This window comes from Hippopotamus amphibius, chromosome 4 (genome assembly GCF_030028045.1).
Source record: "Hippopotamus amphibius kiboko isolate mHipAmp2 chromosome 4, mHipAmp2.hap2, whole genome shotgun sequence".
Lineage (NCBI taxonomy): Eukaryota > Metazoa > Chordata > Mammalia > Artiodactyla > Hippopotamidae > Hippopotamus > Hippopotamus amphibius.
In genome coordinates, this window is record NC_080189.1 from 96,176,256 (window position 1) to 96,196,792 (window position 20,537).

The 20,537-nt window shown below is 35.7% G+C and overlaps 1 protein-coding gene across 7 annotated transcripts in view; it reads right to left on the reverse strand.

Annotated features, from left to right (window-relative positions):
• SEMA3D (semaphorin 3D) overlaps positions 1 to 20,537 on the reverse strand; it is a 197,287-nt gene that overhangs the window by 54,340 nt on the left and 122,410 nt on the right. For all 7 annotated transcript variants that reach the window (XM_057730880.1, XM_057730875.1, XM_057730877.1 and 4 more), the window contains 2 exons: positions 19,310 to 19,438; positions 8,654 to 8,796 (listed from right to left, as the gene is read on the reverse strand). In XM_057730880.1, the coding sequence (XP_057586863.1) occupies positions 8,654 to 8,796; positions 19,310 to 19,438 (272 nt within the window). The remainder of the gene's footprint in view (positions 1 to 8,653; positions 8,797 to 19,309; positions 19,439 to 20,537) is intronic.

Sequence of the window (20,537 nt, forward strand, 5' to 3'; positions counted from 1 at the left end):
AGTCAGGAGGCAGGTTAATGGTGATTCCATTTTCCTTCTACTGTCACAGCAAACTCAAGTCCTTATAAATCCTACATAGACATGTCGAGTAGCTACAAGCTGTCACACATGAACTTTTATTGAGTGTATCTTTTGACCTTTGGGTCACTAAGCTAGGTTCATCTGTTAAATGTGATTTTATCTCTATATACCATCCTCTCCAAGGATCTGTTAGCACTTTATAAATACTGTCATTTTCACCTTTGTATTGAGAAACAGAAGCTCTTGGAAAGTATAATAATTGACATTTAGCTCCAATGCTCTTAAATCGTGAAGATTTTGTAAACCAGTGAAATCTCCAAGACATTTGTGAACATGGTATATTCTATTAAAAGAGCTGTGCATTCAGAAATTTGTAACCATGTTAATTAAAGTTGAAGAACACCAGGCTTTTCAAATAAATAAGCATACCTTAAGCACTTAAAAAAAGAAAAAAAGGTTTGATGGTGAAGTCAGAGGTTACAAATTCTCTTTTGCTTAAAATTTAGTTATTTTGCCTAATGCGTCTTCTGCATCTTTGTGCAGACAAGAGAAGGGAATTCCCTGAACACTTTAAAAACCATGATCTATGCATGTTTGTGCACCCTCCTCCCCCAGTCTACTCATCAATAACATTTAATCTCGGAGATTTTATCTTGAACGAACACTACCCATTTTCTTCTGAAGTGTGATCCAAATACCACAATACAAAACATTTGTTTTCCCAAAACCGAAACTATCACATTGAGACCAACACACAGGTTTTCTACTGATCTTTTTCACACATTAAAAAAGATTAGAGCCATTAAATCCTTTCGTGTCTTTGATTTCATGCCTGTTGTATTTCAATACATTATTCGGATTATTTATCTGATTTGTCATTTATAATAACCGCTGTACCTTGCAGGTTTTAAATAATCTTGTGTTGAGATATATCTTCAAATCACCTAAAGACCCATTTGCACTAGGAAATTCTGGAGACAAGATTACAGCAATTGACTTTTCAGGGCAGTTGTTCAATGTACTTCTCTCTGGGCTGCCTCAATCTTCACTGAGTTATTTCTAGGGACAGAATTTAGAAAGTCTGTAAACTTAATACAGATGGTCTACATGGGCAGTATAAGTCAGTACTAATAACAAAGAGGATCCTAATGCAGGATGTCCTATTTAGATGCCTGAAACTATGGTCATCACGTGGTAGAAACAAAAAGTCAAACCCTGAATAAGATTCCTAGGAGGCTCATTAGAAGGACACGCCATATATATTAAAATACATTGTTATACGGAGAGAAACAGCTTAAAGGAGGATATTTTAATACACGAAATGAGCTCATGGAAGATAGTGAAGTTAAACTCACTGAATCAAATGAGAGAACTATGTTGTACTTGTCTTTTCAACCTATGAGTCTTCAGAAATGTTATAAGTATATTTCATTTAACTGTTCCATTGAGATGCAAAAAAAGTTATGATCACTAAAAATAAAAGCAAAAAAGGAAAATAATGTCTTCTACTTATTTATTAAAAATCTTGAAATACTTTAGTACTGATAAGAAAAAAATATCAAATTGTACACTTTAAATATATGTAGTCTATTTTATGTCAATTATATCTCAATAAAATTATATCTTAAAAAAAAAGAAATACTTTAGTAGTAGAAGAAACAAAACCAGGCAAACTCAAGCATCTCCAAGCGGAGAAGAAAAAACAAACAAAAAATTTGTATGGCAGGTATTGAACACAGTGGTTTTTAAGGAATAACTTCTGAATAGGCTTTCAAGGCAAAAAAAAAGGTTTTTTTTTTTTTCTGAAAAAGAACTCTAGTGTTTAGAGATGACTGTTCTTGATTTGCCATTAGAGAATCGAAATAGAGAACATGTTTTTCTAACTACTTCAAAAACTTGTAAAGATTATTAGAAATGCAGGACTTGGGTAATACACTGTGCTAAAGAATTCAGTGTCTAAGATTTAACAGATTAAATTTAGGCAAATCTAGGCACATTCAGCAGTCTAATTCAGGTAGGATCAGAGTTCATTAAATTAAAAAAAATTAAAAAGCTACAGCCAACAGTATAAATCCTTGCCTAGGAATTTCTGACAGGAAAACAGATGGAAGTGAAGCAAAAGCACATCTGTAACTCATAGGCTCTAAATCTCTCATTTAGGTTGTAAGCGACAAGCTGAAAGTAAGCAAAAAAACTACAACTCGGTGGAGATCAATAAATACAGAGAGTGTCATTGGCCTAAAAACACAAATCTTCAAAGGCAGTAATTGTCCAAATAGGACCATATATCAAAATAGACAATGCAAGTAGAATTGACGCAAAGGGCTATTAATTAGACCCCCAGGCAAGTTTGTGAAAGGTCCATCCTAACTGAATTCCTGCCATGGACAAAAGGAAATACTGCAGAACAAAAAGAGAACTGGCATAACCTGCAGCTGGAATCTGGAGTGGGCTAGCACAAGTAAGCTAATGGACAACGCTTCCAAAAATGAATAGAATCCAAAAATAAGGCAAAACAAACTTGAGGCTGAAAGTTGCAAGCCCCACTGAAGTGACTGGTATTTCCACACATTCCCTTACAGGGTGGGTTTTGAAAGGAAACACACACACACACACACACACACACACACACACACACACACACACACGGTAATAAACATCACACAGACATAAATAGTATCAGAAAGGACTAACTTGCAAAGTAAATAGACACAAATCTTTTCAGAGGGTTTATTACATGCTGTTTCACCTACTCTTTCAGTTAGCATTTATTACCTCTCCATGAAGATCTGTGCAATTTACCATCGATGAGAGCAGTCCAGGGTGTAAGGTGCACCATTTAGTGCTTGAAAATATTGACTGTTCAAATAAAAGAATTATAGAGCCTGGCAAAGACTTTAGAAAGCATTCTAGACTAAGCACCTTATTTTAAATATGAGAAAACTGAAGAAGTAGTTTGACGGGAAAGTAGTGACTACTGAAATTCATTAGTAAATGTGTTCTGCAATTTATAATGATAAACATACTGAGTTGGAAAGAGATTCTTTGGATGAAGGTACTTATGCTCGTGAGGCTGTCAATAATTAATAGAGCCCTGTGAAATTATCTTCTAGGTCAGTTTCTTTGCTATTTAGTGAATCTCTCTGTTCCTATCTCTTGTCCAAAATTTGCACTGTTCAAATTGTTCACATAATTTTCACCAAAGATGTCTCCAAATTCTTCTGACTCTATCCAGAAATAAGTTCCATCCTCAAAGTACAAATATTGCTAAAAATGATGGCAAAGTAATAATAATTTTAACCTTTAAAACTAATAAAATACCATCTCTTCTCAGTAACCGTTGGTAACTGGCCCGCCTCTGACTACCACCAGCCCCCTCAATATACACATACTACCACTCTTTCACTCCTAAGCAGTTAATTGATCTGACTTCAAAAGTGTGTGTACATGATTTTTGACACGTAACTTAGGGTAGTATGATCATGTACTCACATTATTTACATGTCAGTCTCTTAGATGATTAGCTGCTTGAAAATAGAAAGCTATCTAAATAGCCCTTGTTTTCCAGTACTTTCCTCTGTATCTGTCAACATCCAAATTCATACAATCTCATTTAAGCCTTTCATTTGCCTGGTAAAATAGCCATGGAAGAGATGGGTGTCCTCATTTTCTAGGTTAAGAAACTGAGCTAGAAAAAAGTGGAGCAGAGATGTAAGTCTAGATTTGATTTCAAGTTGAATATTCATATCATTTGGGCAAAAGTTATTATTTCCTTACTGCCAAAACTAATACCTGATTTTTAGTCATAATCCTACCTGACTTCCTTTTGGTGTATGACATCACTGATAACTGCTTTCTTCTTGAAACAGTTTTTATCCCTGACTTGTGCCAGTACTCTTGTCCAGTTCTCCACCTGCTATTAAACTATTTCTTCTCAATTGCCTTTGTGGACATTTTCCTCTGCTTTTTCTTAAACGTCATTGTCCCTTAGGATTCTGTCCTTGCCCTTTGATATTGTACTACACATCTTCCTGGGCAATTTCAGACATTTCCATGACGTCAAGAACCACCAATACACTGGTGATTTCCACACTCATGAGTCTAGAAACTACTGAGTCTCAGGTTTATATTTGCAACCGGTTATTATGGCAGTATAACCCACAACCATATCAAGTTCAATATGTTCAAATATCAAATCTATGCCCACAAACTTTTTTTGGTGTTTCTTATCTTAAATATCAGAATGTATCTCCTTGTGCATTTTCCTAATTTCTGCTTTATCTTCCAGAAACCACAATTACTAAGAGTATAGGAGTGTTTTGTCTACAGGGCTAGCATCAAGGTCTCTGGAATAGGAATAAGGGAGAATTCAAATGCATGGAGCATCTAATAGGACAGGAAGTTGTTGCAGCCTTTCATATACATCTGGAATCAGTACCTGTAGTATCCGTCAGTCCTAATTATGATCAGGGGAGATAAGACTTCTGAAGACTGTTGAAATTTCATGCACGTTTTAAAAGGAAACAGTCACTATCCTGCTAATCTTCCATTTATTTGTTTTGCTCAGTCACAGCAAACCTCTTTTTATTCCCTAAGTGCTTTTACCCACCTGAGATTTCACAGGCGCTTTTGCTTCTGCCTGGAATATTCTTCCCCGTCACCTCTGTCCTGCAGTTTCCTAATCATTTTTATCATCTGGTTTAAAAGTTCCTTTCTGAGAGAGACAGACCTTCCATATACAATCTAAAGCCCACCTATTTTTCCTAATTGCACCCTCTGGTTTTTGCATTATAGCAGTTATCACACCTTCCAATTATTTGTCAATCTGTGTGCTTTCTTGTTTAATGCATACATCATGCACTAGATTATAAGCTCAGGAAGTACAAGTATGATGTCTTTTTTTTTTAAACGTCGATAAGACTACTGCTTAGCAATGCCATGCACAGGGTTAATTACCAATAAATGTGTTAAGTAAAGGAATGGTTTGGTAGTCTATATTTATACTGTAGCCACTAGCCACACAAGGCCATTTAAATTACAATTACTTGAAATTAAATAACATCAAAAATTCAGTTCCTTAGTCATACTAGTCATACATCAACAGTAACAGGTCAACATGGCTACTATGCTGTAGAGTACAGATACAGAACATTCCCATCATTGCAGAAAGTTCTTTTAGACAGCACTTGTCTACACCAGGCAATTAATAAAGGAGTGGTAATAAATTAAGGACCTTTTAGAAACTGACACATACCTTCTATCTTAGAAATATCTCTTGAGCTTACCTGTATGTCTTCATTCTTGCTCTCTTTAGGGAACTACCTAACAAGTCTCCAGTCACAAATATTTCTCCATCCATGATGCATTCCTCAAATAATTAATTGCTAAATACCTATCAAGTCACTTCTCTTCCTAAAAACATTTATAACTTCTCATTATCTACACGATAGACATGTAATCATACTCCACATGAAAATAATACTGCTTATCTTCCAACTTCCCACAATTTATGAAATAACACTGGTCCCCACCATCCCTTGAGTTCCACTGACAACAAGATTTGGCTGTTCTGTAAACAAAATATACTCTGTCACAACGCGGCCTGAAATGCCTATTCTCCTCTCCTGTCCTTGGTGTAGTCCTCCTACCCCTGTAGGACTCGATGTTTGAGCTTCATTGAAGTGGAGTCGTCAGCCTGACCTCGATCACATCATACTGTGATGATCTGTTTATATCCCTATTACCCTCACTGTACTCTAAGGTTTTAAAGAAAAGCGACAGTGGTTTACTTACCTCCCAGTGTCTAGTGTACTGCACTTTGCGCAGAACTTTTCTTTTGTTGTTGTTGAAATAATGAAATGATAAAATAATGAATGACTGGGTTACAAAACTGAAGATTCACCCTTATCCTGTAAATAATTTTGTTCATTTTTGTGTAATTTTTGCTTATTTCCAAAACCTCCTTCCCTCCTCCCCAATATCTATATACTACTCATTCTAAGAGTAGTATCTTTGACAGGTCAATAAAATAAGTTTTTACGTTAGTAGCTGAAGAGGTAGGGAGCTCTTAAATTGTCAACAGTTTTCCATTGGGCTGAAGGTAAAAATGAAAACAAACAATAATAACAACAAGAAAAAACCTTAATATTTCCAAATAAATAGGTACTGTGGAAATATCCTGGTGGAACAAATAGTATAAAGGACTCTCATGTTACTGAAAAGCACTGTAAACTTGGAACTGTGTATGCGGTTACTTTTAACTCTCTCTAGCATGTTCTCTTCCTTCTTAGATCTTTGCTTATATCTATTGAACTTAATTTTGTTTCATAGCATAGATGTACATTATGTTACTATTTGTTGAAAACACAAAAACAATACTATAATACCCTCATGGGGATAAAAAAATGAAACAACAGAGAGGAAAAAATATGTTCCCAAAAATGTCACAGGAACATTTTTTATGTGAAAATAATGTATAACAGCAATAATGATGATGCTGAAAGGCTATTTTTTTAGTTAAACTTGTTATTGTTTTGCAGGACATTTTTTTTTAAAGATTTCAAGTCATTTTTGATCTCCACTTAGGAGTGCTCACTTTTTACCATACTTTAACCCTAAACTATTAAGTAAAGTTACAAACTTGGGCAGGGCGGGATACAATTAAGAAATGAACAAAGATTCATTTAGAACCAAAGATTGTAAACATTGACCAGTGGATCATATGTGTAGTGGGAAATTCTGAAGAGGGTGCTAATTGAAGACAGGAATTGAGTAAGAGATACATCAATTTAAGAAGAACCTCTATTCTCTCTCTTTTTTTTTTTAAGGAAATTCATCCATCACAAGTCCTTATTTGATCTCACAATTTGTTAGCTTTTTATCCAAACACAATAGCATGACAAAATCTTGCTGTGTGGCCTCAGAGTGTTTTTGTGGTGGGAAGACTTACGTACTACAATTCTCTGTCTTTTCAGTTCTACAGGAGTTTGTTTATAACTTAAATAAAATATCCCACGGCTGACACTTAAAGTCTAGATTATATTTTTATAACACAAATTTATAAGTGGAGCAACTAAATTTTTCTTTAATATATTTCTCCATCTCTAAAATTAACTTTCAGTATATTTAATACGAGGGTAAAAACATTACTTTGTGATAAACAAATTTCTATCCAATGCATTTGACCTATCAAGAAATAAGCGTCGAACTGCTTCATAAAACCCACACATTATATGTGCTCATCACAAAGTGACTCTTCAAATACATTTAATTGATTGTAAATCTCTTATGACATACTTAACATGGCTCATTTATACAAATGATGTCCATCCACAGAATAGCTTTCCAGGCTGGGGCACTGTTATTCTAAGGCATGCTTCAGTACACTCACAAGCTAGGACTACTCCAAGCAATGGCCATTCACCTCTCAGTGAGAGGCTTCAGGAGAAATGACTGTGAATTCTTAGACTCTGAAAGAATGAGGATGCTTTTGAGAGAATCTGTCCCCTGGGGGTGAAGGGATCAGTGGGAGCCGGCATTACTGGCTAGGACACTAGGTAAAGAATGATCTGTGCTCACAAGTTGGGTCTTATTCAAAAGCCATGTTTTCGTTAGCACTTTTAAGTGCAGTGACGGTTTGTATTTCTGTCCCTGGAAGTGTTCAAAAGCCCGAGGGCACAGATTGAGACAAAAAAGTGATAGGCTCAGATGGAAGAAAATGAAAAGTTTATACAAGAGCAAAGAAAACTTCCCACTGAGAGTATTTATTAAGTTAACAGCTCTTCCTCTTAATAACTGAGTTAATGCTGAAGGTGTCTGGCTATTTAAGAAAAGTGGTTTTAGTGAAGATAAATCCAGCTAACAAAAGAATATAGTGAAAAGTATGATTCCAGTAGCACTTTTATTGTACAAAGCTTGTATTCACTGAAATGAGAACTTTGAAGGCACAAAGTGGAAGGGTTTCATAGAGTTTCTGTGGCTGTAATTTACACAAAATGGCACTATTAAAAAGCAAACTGCAGTGTTCTTCAAAGTAAATGTTTTGCCTTTTGGTTTGTTTTTTTTTTCCTTCTGATCCCATTTTTCTCTCAGAACCAAATCTAGATTAATGCTCTAGAAAGTATTTTAATAGTAAGACTATGTAACTGCATTTTCAACGTATTTGATTCACGTAAAGATACGTAATTTTACATGTGACATGTTTTGATAAAAATATGGGATATGATTCTATTAGTGTTTAAGGAACCCTAGTGAGTATGATAAGTTACTTTCAATTTCAAATTAAGAATATTTAATGTACAAAACATTTTAACTTCCATGGATCAGGACAATGCAGTGATCGTATTGGGAACAGAAATAACTGGCCATGGGATAGCCTGCCAATAAAAGGAACGAACTGGCAAAGAGATCTAACTCAAATCTGGGGAACAGCTCAGGGACTGGAAAAAACAATTTGTAATATTGGAAAATTTTGAATCCTTTTTTCTTTTTACTTTTGGATCTCAAAGATTATACACATAAGATAATATGAATTTATTCTACCATTTATGAATATTGGAATTAACTTTAACATTACATGGTTAATTATTCATACACAAACACATATGCCTTAAGTAAAATAAATATATCTTGCCTTACAGACTCTTCCAACTCGAGAAAGGATGGTCTTATCGGAAGTACTCCCTTCTTGAGATGATTCACGAAAGAAGAAATATATTTTATCATCATCTGGATTATAGGTGTCTGGGATGGGGAACGTTCCAATAAATTTTGCTCCTGTTTGGAAGAAAAGAAGCTATACATTAGAATACTAAAATAATTCAGCCATGGTAGTACTGGTATCTTTTGTATGTAAAACAATTAGCAGCAGAATTAAAAATAAACACATGAATGAAATGTGGGAAATGAGACATATACACAAACATGATACAAAGTAGGAACATGCATTTAGCACAAAGAGGTCCTGAACAACTTCTTTAGGACTCCAGGGCCCAGGTAAGAACATGACTGGCTGAGATTCACAATTGTTTCAATTCAACTAAATTACATAGAAAGTCCTTTTTTCAAATGTGGAGATTCTATGATTTTACATTTTTTTTTTTTATGACTGGAGTCACTGCTTTTTAACTGCAATGTCTATTATGAAGAGCTTAGGAAAAACTATAAACACATTCCAAATTTTGATATATTATGATGTTTTTTGCTGCACTTTGTGTAATTGCCAAAAAAATTGAAACAACCAGTAATGCTTGGGTTGAGTCCAGTGTTGGCTCTGAAGACACTCGTTCCAAGTTTATATCCTGTCTCTGCCACTTACTGGAAAGGTGACCTTGGGCAAACTATTTATCTTCTCTATGCCCCAGTTTTCTCGTATCTAGTATGAGGCTACCAATATCATCTACCTAGTAGGGTAACTGATAAGATAATCTAGTGAATTAATACATGCAAGGCACTTACTATCCAGTCGTGCCTGACACATAATAAGGGTTTAATAAATGCTATTCATTATTAAAAGGATGTCTGAGATGTTGATGATGATTATTATTAGAACCACAAACAAGAGAATGATGGAGAATTCAGCACATCCATACAGTTGTTAGAATAACATGTAGTTGCTAAAAATGAAGTAGTTCTAAATGTTCTGGCATGGAAAGATGTCCATGACACGTATCAAGTGAAAAAATAATGGCAATACAATTAACTCCTTGGCATTGCATCAATGACAAGCCACTTTGGGTTACCAATGCCTTGTTTAAAAAATACTGGGCCTTTTAAGTCTTGGTTTTATATAATTGGGAGTTAACCAGGTAACCGATCTATAATTAGGTGCTACTAGTTCAGAAATAATCATTTTGATTAAAGCAAAGAAGACAAAGAATGGTTATTGAGGAATGAAGGACTTCAATGAAGTGGAAAATACAAGATGCCTGAAAGAAAGCACAGAGCACTTTTTAGGAAGTAGAAGTAGGAAACAAGAGAACAAAAAAGTTTCCCCTCAAATAAATAAATATAATAAGTAGGAGGTGAAAAAAATTAGCATTGCTGTCTCTAGAGTTTTGATTGCTGGATACCCCAGGAGTATTGACAACCATTGCCCTGCAAATGTCAAACAGTTGGTCAATAGCCCAAGGGATGAGTAGATCAGTCTTTATCACCCCAGCCTCTCTGGGTCAACCCTGGGTCTCCCATCCAGTCTCTTCTTTGCTTAAATGGGAAACTTTAAGAGGAAAAGGGTGGGGGTAATATGTGCATGAACTTCCTCCCTTTTGTTCTTTATTATTTCCCTTTTCTTTCCCTAGAATTTAGAACTCCACTGGATTTTTATGCTCTCAATAATCTCACTTTGGTTTGGTCCTAAATTACATAAAAATTAGATTTTAGACAATCATACAGGATTTTAAAATTTTTCTTTTCCAATTAATCTTACATTAGCAAGGTCCATTAACAATTCCACTCAAGGCCTTTTGTTTTTCCCTCCAGCCCCTCTTTTAAATTGTTGATACATCACAAACACTTAGTTTCGAATCCTTGAGGAAGGTTAAAATTCTTTTATAGTCACAAATTAACACTCCTAATTTTTGATTTAAATATATCATTTTTTCTTTATAAAAAAATAAAACTCTGTGGAAATAAAATTTCCTACAAATGTAGCATTAGGATTTCAGCAAATTCATGAAAACAAAGAATATATGTAATTACTACTATATTCAAGGCACTTAGAACAAGAAAAATGGCTAGGATCAAAGAATACAAAAGTGAGTAAGAACTGACTCTTTGCTTCAAACCAATTACAATTTGGATTAAGAAAATATTAATATATGGCCAAGATATGGCTAAGAAGAAGCCCAGGCCTGATGTTTCCAATGACTTGAGAGGAGATTGCCAACAATGATTAGAAGACAACCAACTGTGAGTTCCCACAGACACAGACCATAATAATAATCTATAATAATCTATAGCACTTTTTTGAATTTATAGATGCCTCCAATTCAATGCCATCGACCTGGATGCAAACCTCCAGAGGCAGTGGCATGTGTGTTTTTTAAATATATGAATAAAAATAAATAAAACCTTATAGGTGATTCTTACAAGAATCTGAGTTTAAGAGTCATAGATTACCATTTTGTATACAGAAAAGGACATAGACTCATTAACCCTAGGGCAGTAATGCAGATGCATGGATGGACAGGAGGAGTGAAGACTGACGATAAATACAAAGTCTTCATAATGAGAGTGGGACAAAAAAAGGGATAAAACAAACTGTACAGAAATTACAGGAATGTGATGGGCTTGTTTTATCTTAACAAATATGTGAGCTTAAAATGGGAATGATACCAGTAGAATTTATCATAGCACTTAAATATATCTTAAGTAGAAGTTATCCATGCAGCACGATGACCCTTGTAATTTTAATATCAGAACTACTTCATGATTGAGTTGAATTTATACTTTTAAAAATAACATAGTGGAACAAAATTTGCAGTCTTCTCTCTCCAGAGAGAATAAGATCTCAGTGATCTGAAACAGAAAACCATTACAGGTAAAAAGGAGTCCGGTGCAAGGGAGAGAGTTGCTTGTAAAGCTTTCCTTGGACACACAGATGGGAGAAGTAGTTACATGAGTGGATTGGTGGTCTCTCGTTTGCAGAGTTCAAGAGTAACAGAGCTCTACAGCAAAGCAGAATGTACTCAGCCTAAAAGTTATACAAATAAATATGATAATTCACAGTCTATTGTAGAAATACACAGAACAACCCCACTTTGGCTATGCGAAACATTATCCAGGTGTTGTTGCCAGGTATTGCCATTTGAAATGGTCAAAAGTCCCCATTCCAGGAATCTCATTATAATATCAATGGGGCAAAATAGAATAGATACTTTTCCAAAATAGAATAGATACTTTTCTTTTAACTTTCAACTAATATATAACATAGATGGTCTTGTGTTTATTCAGTGACTGTTGGTTTTACTGGACTCTTTTAAATGTTGGTTCTTTTCCAAGTATTACAAGAAAATTATTCAGGAGTACTGAAAGAAAATTAAATGGTGGAAGTGTTTAAGCCAAATATTTATTATGTGAAGAAATCTAATTATAAAGAAAGAGAATCCAATAGTACTCTATTCTGTGATTTAAATAAGTAATTTTGAGTTAAAATATAAATACCTGTTTCAAGAATAGAGTTTTCTTTCTTGCAGATTCAACTGTGGTCCTGTGTCTTAGAACATTTATGTTATTATTTTATGATAGAAACTCTTTTCTGACTTGCTGCCAACTTTGCATAAAAATAGATATCATTTCATCAGTATATGACATGCATAGTTGAATTAAATAATTTAAAATCATACCAACAGACACCTGGGCTTTATTAGAGCACATTTTTCCCCTTTGGCATTTGAAACACATGCATTTCCACAAATGAACTTTTAGCATGACACCAAGAGACGCATCCAAATGAAAATGGCATAAATCCACATGGCCTGAAATGCTCATCACTTTCATTTCTCCTTATGAAGCTCTTTTTACCCAGATGAGCACACCTAAACCATGACTTAATACACAGTGAGTTCCTTACTTTCCTTTATTTCTTCTTGTAATATCTTTTTCCTACCATTTTTGAAAAATGTTATCCTTCTGTGTGGAAGAAAATTTATAGACAACAGTACTCCAAGAGAAACTTCAAATGAAAACTACCTCCACATGTTAAAAATGAAAATTTAAAACAAAAGTTCTCATCTACTCCAGGAAAGAAAACAAAAACACATGCATCTGAGGCATCACGGTTTATTTTCATTTTCCAAATGGTCATACTTCTTAGTTTTATCCCAACATTCTCATAAAAACTCAGCTGTGTTTGAGTAACCATTCTGACTTGTATCTATATCCCCATTTCCTGGTATGTTCTAAGATTAAGTTGATAAAGAAAAGTGTGCAACTATCTAAGTCTTCTTCTAGAACTGCCATAGGATTTCATCTGTGCAATTTTTCACCCTCCTGGTGAGGTATTTAATAGGCAGATTCGATTCTCAAAGAAGCATCAAGATTCGTACTTCTATGTCTTTTGGCATTGGATTAGGCAAAGTCCTAAAGAAACTCTGACGAGGATCCTAGGGCTGGTAACTGAAGAGATTAGCTGATCTCACTGGTTAAATTCAGGCAGGACAAAGAGCAAATATGGCATACACACAAGCATCAAGGATTTTAAACTGCCTACGCAGTTCAGTGATAAAAATGATTCATGTAGAACCATATTTTTTATAAGGTTAATTATTTAAAATCTTCATCTTAAGAATTAAATACTTGGGACTTCCCTGGTGGCACAGTGGTTAAGAATCCGCCTGCCAATGCACGGGACATGGGTTCGAACCCAGGGCCAGGAAGATTCCACATGCCACAGAGCAACTAAACCCGTGCACCACAACTACTGAGCCTGCACTCTAGAGCCCGCGAGCCACAACTACTGAGCCTGCGTGCCACAACTACTGAAGCCCATGTGTGTAGAGCCCATGCTCCACAACAAGAGAAGCCGCCAAAATGAGAAGCCCACACCTCACAATGAAGAGTAGCCTTTGCTTGCCACAACTAGAGAAAGCCCTCCTGCAGCAGTGAAGACCCCATGCAGCCAATAAATAAATTCATTAAAAAAAAAAAGTTAACTACTCAACTGCAAATTTAATTTTTGTATTTCACTTAATCTAAACATAATATCTATTTACATGTACAAGAGTTTAGTTCATTACAGACATGTTAAGATAGGATTTTTAACTAAAAATAAAAGTACAGAATGCAAAATTTAACAGAAAAAAATCCTCAAACTGTCTAACCAGAAGTAAATAATACAATGATGTAATAACATATATGAGAAACTAATTAGGCATTGACATTGACCCCATTATTTGAAATATTAAGTACTTGTCAATTGTTTCAACCTGGCAATAATTGTGCAAAACCCGGGAGCGAGCTTCACATCTACATGCTGTAGTAAAGAAAATTTACACGTGTTGCATTGTGATTGTGGATTGCACTGTTATATGGGATATGTATTGTACTGTGTGATTATGCTATTATACATAATTAAGAAAAAGTACACTTCAGACCAGTGCTGTCCAATAGAAATTTCTATGATGACTGGAAATGTTTTATATCTGTGCTATCCAATAAGGTAGCCTCTAGGCTATGTGGCTGAACACTTGAAATGTAATTAGTGTGACTAAGAAACCAAATTTTAAGTTTATGTAATTTTAATTAATTTGAGTTTAAATAGCCACATGTGACTCGTGTCTACCACATTGGACAGTGCAGCTTTAGCGCAAATAGTCTGTATCAGTAACTGTGCTGTGCCAGCTCCAGTTTAAGGAAGAATCAGAGCCTTTATCCCCATAATTGTCAGCAAAATGGCAGTCAAGCCCCCAGATGCAGGAGACATCGTGTAATACCCTTGTCAGAAGTTTGGGATTATAATGGAAGGATGGGCCTGGTGGTTGGCCTTGAACACATCCCTTCTTCACACTGAGTCTCAATTTGTGGAATGTAAGGTCGAATAAGATAATGTCTAATATTCCCCCAAGTCACCACAGTTCCTTCAGCAATCACTGCTTTTTGTCTCCTCACATTCCTGTGGGGAGCCGGATGCCCTCTTTGACCTCTAGGACCTCTAATAGTCACCTAGGCTGACTATATCCGGAAAATGGCCACTTCTCAGAATAGAGAACAGAAATGCTCCAAAAGAAAGTCAATCTTTTCTCTTAGCACCTCAGGTACTTACTCATTATAAGAATCTCAAATTTGATAGTTTCTATCATTTCTTCCTTGCTTTGCCCTAGTTTCTATGGACCAAGAAGCTCCTGACTGACTGGGTCTCCTAAAGCATTATGCTCTTCTGATTCTGGCCAGCCTGTCCCTCAGCAAATGTTCGCAATAATGACTACAGCTAACAGTCTAGGTCTTCCCTACTGCTTGCCTAACCACACTTTCTCTGTCTGCCACGATCTCCATAACCAGACCCACATCCTCAGTTTGCTGTTGCCCAGCCTGGCATTGAGATGTGGCCCATGTTTGCGGTGAGGCTGCGAGAGCAGAGGATGCGCAATCACAAGAGCAGAATTCAGGCTGATGGACTGTATCACACACCGGGAAGAATAAAGTGTCTAGAGCTGGAGAGACATACCTGAGTTTCACTCTCACTTCCAATAACTGTCTAACCACGGACCATTTATCTGACTTCTAAGCTTTCCCCAACTATAAACTGGAAATAGTAATTCTCTCAAAATTATATCACTAAATAAGATAATACTTTAACAGTGCCTAATACGGTGACTAGGATGGCTGCCATATAAAATAAATTTGAAGCAGAAGAGACCAGAGATAGGGAAATGAGTTAACAATAAAATAGTGGCAATAAACCAGAGACAAGGTGATGGAGACCTAAAGAAAGATGGTGGCCATGGAAAGAACAAGGTCAACAGATATTTTGAAGGAAGTAAAGGCTCTTAGTGATAGATTAGATAAAGTGAGATAAAGGGGAGGAAGAAATTAAAGATAACTTCAAGGTAACTGGGTGGATGAAGTTAAGAAAGTTAAGATAGATAAAAATCAGGAAACAGGTATTGAAGGGCAGGTTAGAAAGGGAAAACAAGATAATTTTAAGTTAGACTCACAGGATTTTAGATTTTAGGTCCAATTAGTCTTTTTATATCTATATTTATATCTTTATTTGAAGAAACTCAAGCAAAAGATCACTAGACAACTTGTATAAATCTCAAAGCACTTTAGTTGTACAATCAAGGCCAAGGCTTAGATATCTTTTTTCCCATATTAAGCAACTAGTTCCTTTTGTTTAATCTGAGATGAAAATGTAAGACACAGAAATAAATATTTTTAAGGGCACTTAGTTACAAGAAAACGTTGGAAATACAGTTTTAGGAAACACTAGAACATAGAAGAGCACAGAAAGCTATTAGAATGGATGAGCTCACAGAATTATGACCTGGAGCGAGAGAGAAGGAAAAGGTGGTCAATACTTAAAAATGCTGAGTAGATGTCAGAGAATCTGAGCTTTTTGGTCCAGGGCTTTAGTACCGCCTGCCACATCTCTCACCTTTAGGAATAATGATAATAAGTTAATGGCAGTGATGGTAACATTGACACTGAATTGCTTTCACAACTGCCTTCCATCAGACTTCCTTATAGGATTTAATTTAATTCTTCTAACATCCTGGGAACAGATACTATTATTATGCCAAAGTTTTAGACAAAGAATTTAAACGCAAAGAAAGGTTTGACCAAGGTCACAAAGAAGTGATAGCCAGGATTTAAACTCAGGTAATTCAGTTCCACAGAAACAGAGTTATAATTTTTGTCTAAATTGGGATACTTCAGAGAATTCAGCAACAGCAAAGGTAAACTGGAAATGTCCAGGGCAGATCAGGTTCTACGGTCCCTCTGCTATTAACACTCAGCTATTTGCCTCACACGTCCTACAGCCACAAATGGTAGTTCTCCTAAGTCCACTTCATTTGCCTGCACTCAATCCACTGACCTCTACTATGTGTCCTTTCTCCCTCCCTCAATTTCTTCCTTTCTACTGACTTATTTAATTGCCACGTTTTCCCAGTATTCAAAATCTTCTCTTGAATTCTTCCTCATATCCTTGGATTCTTCTATTCCCAAGCAAATATCTTTTATTTCAGTTATTTGTTGCTGTATATTCTCACGTCCCCCTTTCCCATCCTCATTTTCCTGTTTTTTTGGTGCAATGGCCCCCTCTCTCTCTGTCCTCCTCCTCCTTTAGTCTTCCCTTCCTGCTATTATCACTTACCACTATAAAAGACAAAGATTTGATCCTTTAAGATTAGGGAATTGGTGAAGGGGGTCCAAAAGGTACATATTTCCAGTTATAAAATAAATAAATCCTGGGGATGAAATGTACATTATGATGACTATAGTTAATAACAGTGTATTGAAAACTGAAAGTTGCTAGAAAGTAAATCTTAAAAGTTCTCATTACAAGAAAAAAAATTCTGTAACTATATGTGGTGACAGAAGCTAACTAGACTTATTGTGGTGATTATTTTGCAATACATACAAGTATTGCATCATTACATCATACATCTGAAACTAATATAATGTTAAATGTCAATTATACCTTTAAAAAAGATACACACACATAAAGAATTAAATCCATCAACAGAGGAATGGTCAAGAAGATGTAAATATATACAGTGGAATATTAGCCCATAAAAAATAAGGAAATAATGCCATTTGCAACAAGATGGATGGACCTAGAGATTGTCATACTAAACGAAGTAGATCAGAAAGAGAAAGACAAACATCATATGATATCACTTATATGTGGAATATAAAATACGACACAAATGAACATATTTAAGAAACAGAAACAGACTCACAGACACAGAAAACAGACTCGGGGTTGCCAAGGGGGAAAGGGAGTGGAGGAGAGAAGGACTTGGGAGTTTGGGGTTAGCAGATGCAAACTAGTATATACAGGATGGATACACAACAAGGTCCTACTGTATAGCACAGGGAACTATATTCAATATCCTGTGATAAACCTCAGGATATATATATCCTGAGTCACTTTGCTGTACAGCAGAAATTAACACAATGTTGTAAATCAACTATACTTCAATAAAATTAAAATTAAAATAAAGAATTAAATAATAGATAATGTCACAGTAGTTTCAGGCAAATATTTACAGCTTTCCAGCCCCTTCACCCACTCTCTTCTAATGCTCCAGGCATTTATCATCTATGAGGTCAGAGACCCTCCCTTATAATCTCAGCAGGCCCAGTGGGCAGAAGAACATTCAGTATGCCATAGGCCCTTAAAAGTTGTTTATTAAGAGAATGCTGAACCAACACAAAGGCTTCCTACTTTGTAATTCTCTTCACATAGCACTAAGAACGGCATGTTAGGCAAATAATAGTTGAATAAATATTTCCCACATTTACTGTTTTAGCAATCCTGTTTACTTCTTCTGGACATGTCACAGGTAAGGAAAAATAGAATAATCTCTTAAATGAGTGGCAATATGATGACATTTGCCATCCCAAGACTGGGAAATGCAATCTATACTTCATCTTGAAGCCATAATATCTTGTTACCTAAAGAGGTAATGAAGCTTCCTACTGGTAAAATCCATGGAGTCACTCTCAAACCAAGTTATTGCCACAAAAACCTCACAATATTCAAGGAGACCATCCTGCCTTATATGAGTGTTAAGAAGTGAACAGTGATCACTTAGTTGGGGATATTCTAAATTTGTTTACTCTATTAATAGGGTTATCTTTTGGTCAATGGAGATAACATTGTTGTGTAAACAAACAAACCTGGAGGTTTTGACTAAAGAAATGTTTTAAAAGTGTTTTTCCCTTTTGTTTATGTTGTCACAGCTTGAATGATACTGAGAGATACAGAGATAGCCCCTAGGAAATCTCTACCCAGGTCTCCTCCACAAAAATCCAATATTTATGATGGGAATGAGAAAGGCTGTGTGCCTGCTTAAATAGCATTGTTCAGTTATTCTGCCATACGGTGAAATAAAGTCCTATGCTAATTAGAAAACTTTAGAAAATCATGATAAAACCTGACCTGTTGTAAGACAGTGGGGCAAAAGGAAAATTAAAAAAAAAAAAGGCTTTCATTATTTCTTTAGGAATACATTCATTTAGGAGGTCTTTTTGTTGTTGTTGAAAACTCAGAATATTGTATGACCCCTAAACACAAAAGTAATCAAACTAATATCAATAGCACTATGCATAAAATTTTGGAAACATGTTTTAACCAAAATAGAATTTTTATTTTAAACAAAAGACGTTAGCATTACAATCTAACCCCTTTCTATTATGCTCATAGGCAGTATTTGGCTTAGCCATTAAAAAACAGACTACAGGAGAAAGATTGCCAACTTGAACCCTAGCTCCGCAACTGACAAGTTTTAAGACCTTGACCAAATTACTCAACTTCTCTCTACCCCTGTTTATTCATCTTTAAAAAGCACATAATAATAATATTTCCCTCACATTACATCATTGCGAATATTTTAAAAAATCAAGTAGAGCGTGGAACAATCTCAAGGACAATAGCACACACTCAATAAATGTCAGCTATTATTATTATATACACAACAGGTTCTGGAGACTTGTCTAACACAATGAGGAACTATTTCAAATGTATTTTATATGCTCCAAAACACATCTGAATGAATAATCATGAGTTTCTTATCTACCCAAAAGCAAAGGCAAAACAATCACAAGTGCAAAAATCACTAACCATTGAGCCAATGGTGCTCTGAAATGTCAGTTCTGATGTAATGGTGGTCATGAGTAGGCCCAAGGGAGCGTGTGAATGCGGTATCCTTGCCAAGGAAATCAGAAGCTGTTCCAGAGTAGAGGTACTCATCTGCAAGGGAGAAAAGAATACACAGGACTTCTAAGAGTTTACCAGCAGACACTATTGACAGTAGACTCATTTCTCAGCGTGAAACCAAAGATGTTTATTGCTTAACATCAGAATATACTGTTTCCTAAATTTCCCCTTCGAATTTTGAAAAATCTGCTTAGTTGGAGAAAAGATAACTCGATGAACTTTGCTGAGTTGATGCTAAATACTTGAATATAAAAAAGGCCAAAGACTTCTGAATTAATAACTGCACATGCATTGAGTGTCTGTTTAAGCTCCTCTTCTTTCCCCTCTCCCCTCAAATAATTCAAAGATATATCATAATTAGGAGTCCCTCTTTGTAGCAACACAAAAAAATATTTAGAAAGTAAACGCCATAATGAGGAATGAATTGTGTAATTAGTATTTACTTAACCAGCACAACCTCAGTGACCACAGCTTTTCTTTGCCTAACCTCTGCTGAAAGGGAGCTTTCAGCACTGAAGTCATACTTTGTAATTATAACATGTTGCATTCCTTGTAGCTAATCATGTCTCTAATAGTTCTGATAAACAGGAGTTTCTGAAAAGGGAAAGATGTTGCCATTACTGCATACCAAACTTCTTTGTCCTATTATTTATGTAAAGTGACTATCCATGTTTTACCAGAGAAAGAAGGAGAGAGAGAGAAGAAAAGGGGGAAAGGGGGGTGAGAGAGGTAGAAAGAGGTGGGGAAGGGGAAGGAGGGTGGAAAGAATGAGGAAGGGGGAGGAGTGGCAAAATGAGGGGAGGAGAGGAAGAAAGGATAGAAGGGAGAGGAGTGAGAGGAGAGGGAAGTATGGGGGTTGGAAAAGGGGAACGGTGATCCATCTTCCCTAATGCTAGTTAGCACGTGGTGGGGGGCAGGGTGTGGCAGGAAGAATACGGTCCCTACGGTGGAATGTATTACCCCTTTGAGAGCCAAGCCTCTGTTTCAAGAAATATTTATATTCAACTACTTGGGGTTACACTTAATGGAGTAAAATTTAAAAAATAGCTAATCTCTACAGAGCATTTAGATTTTTTAAATGCCTAAATATAACAACTACAAATACTGTTTTATCACCGAAGTTCAATTTTCC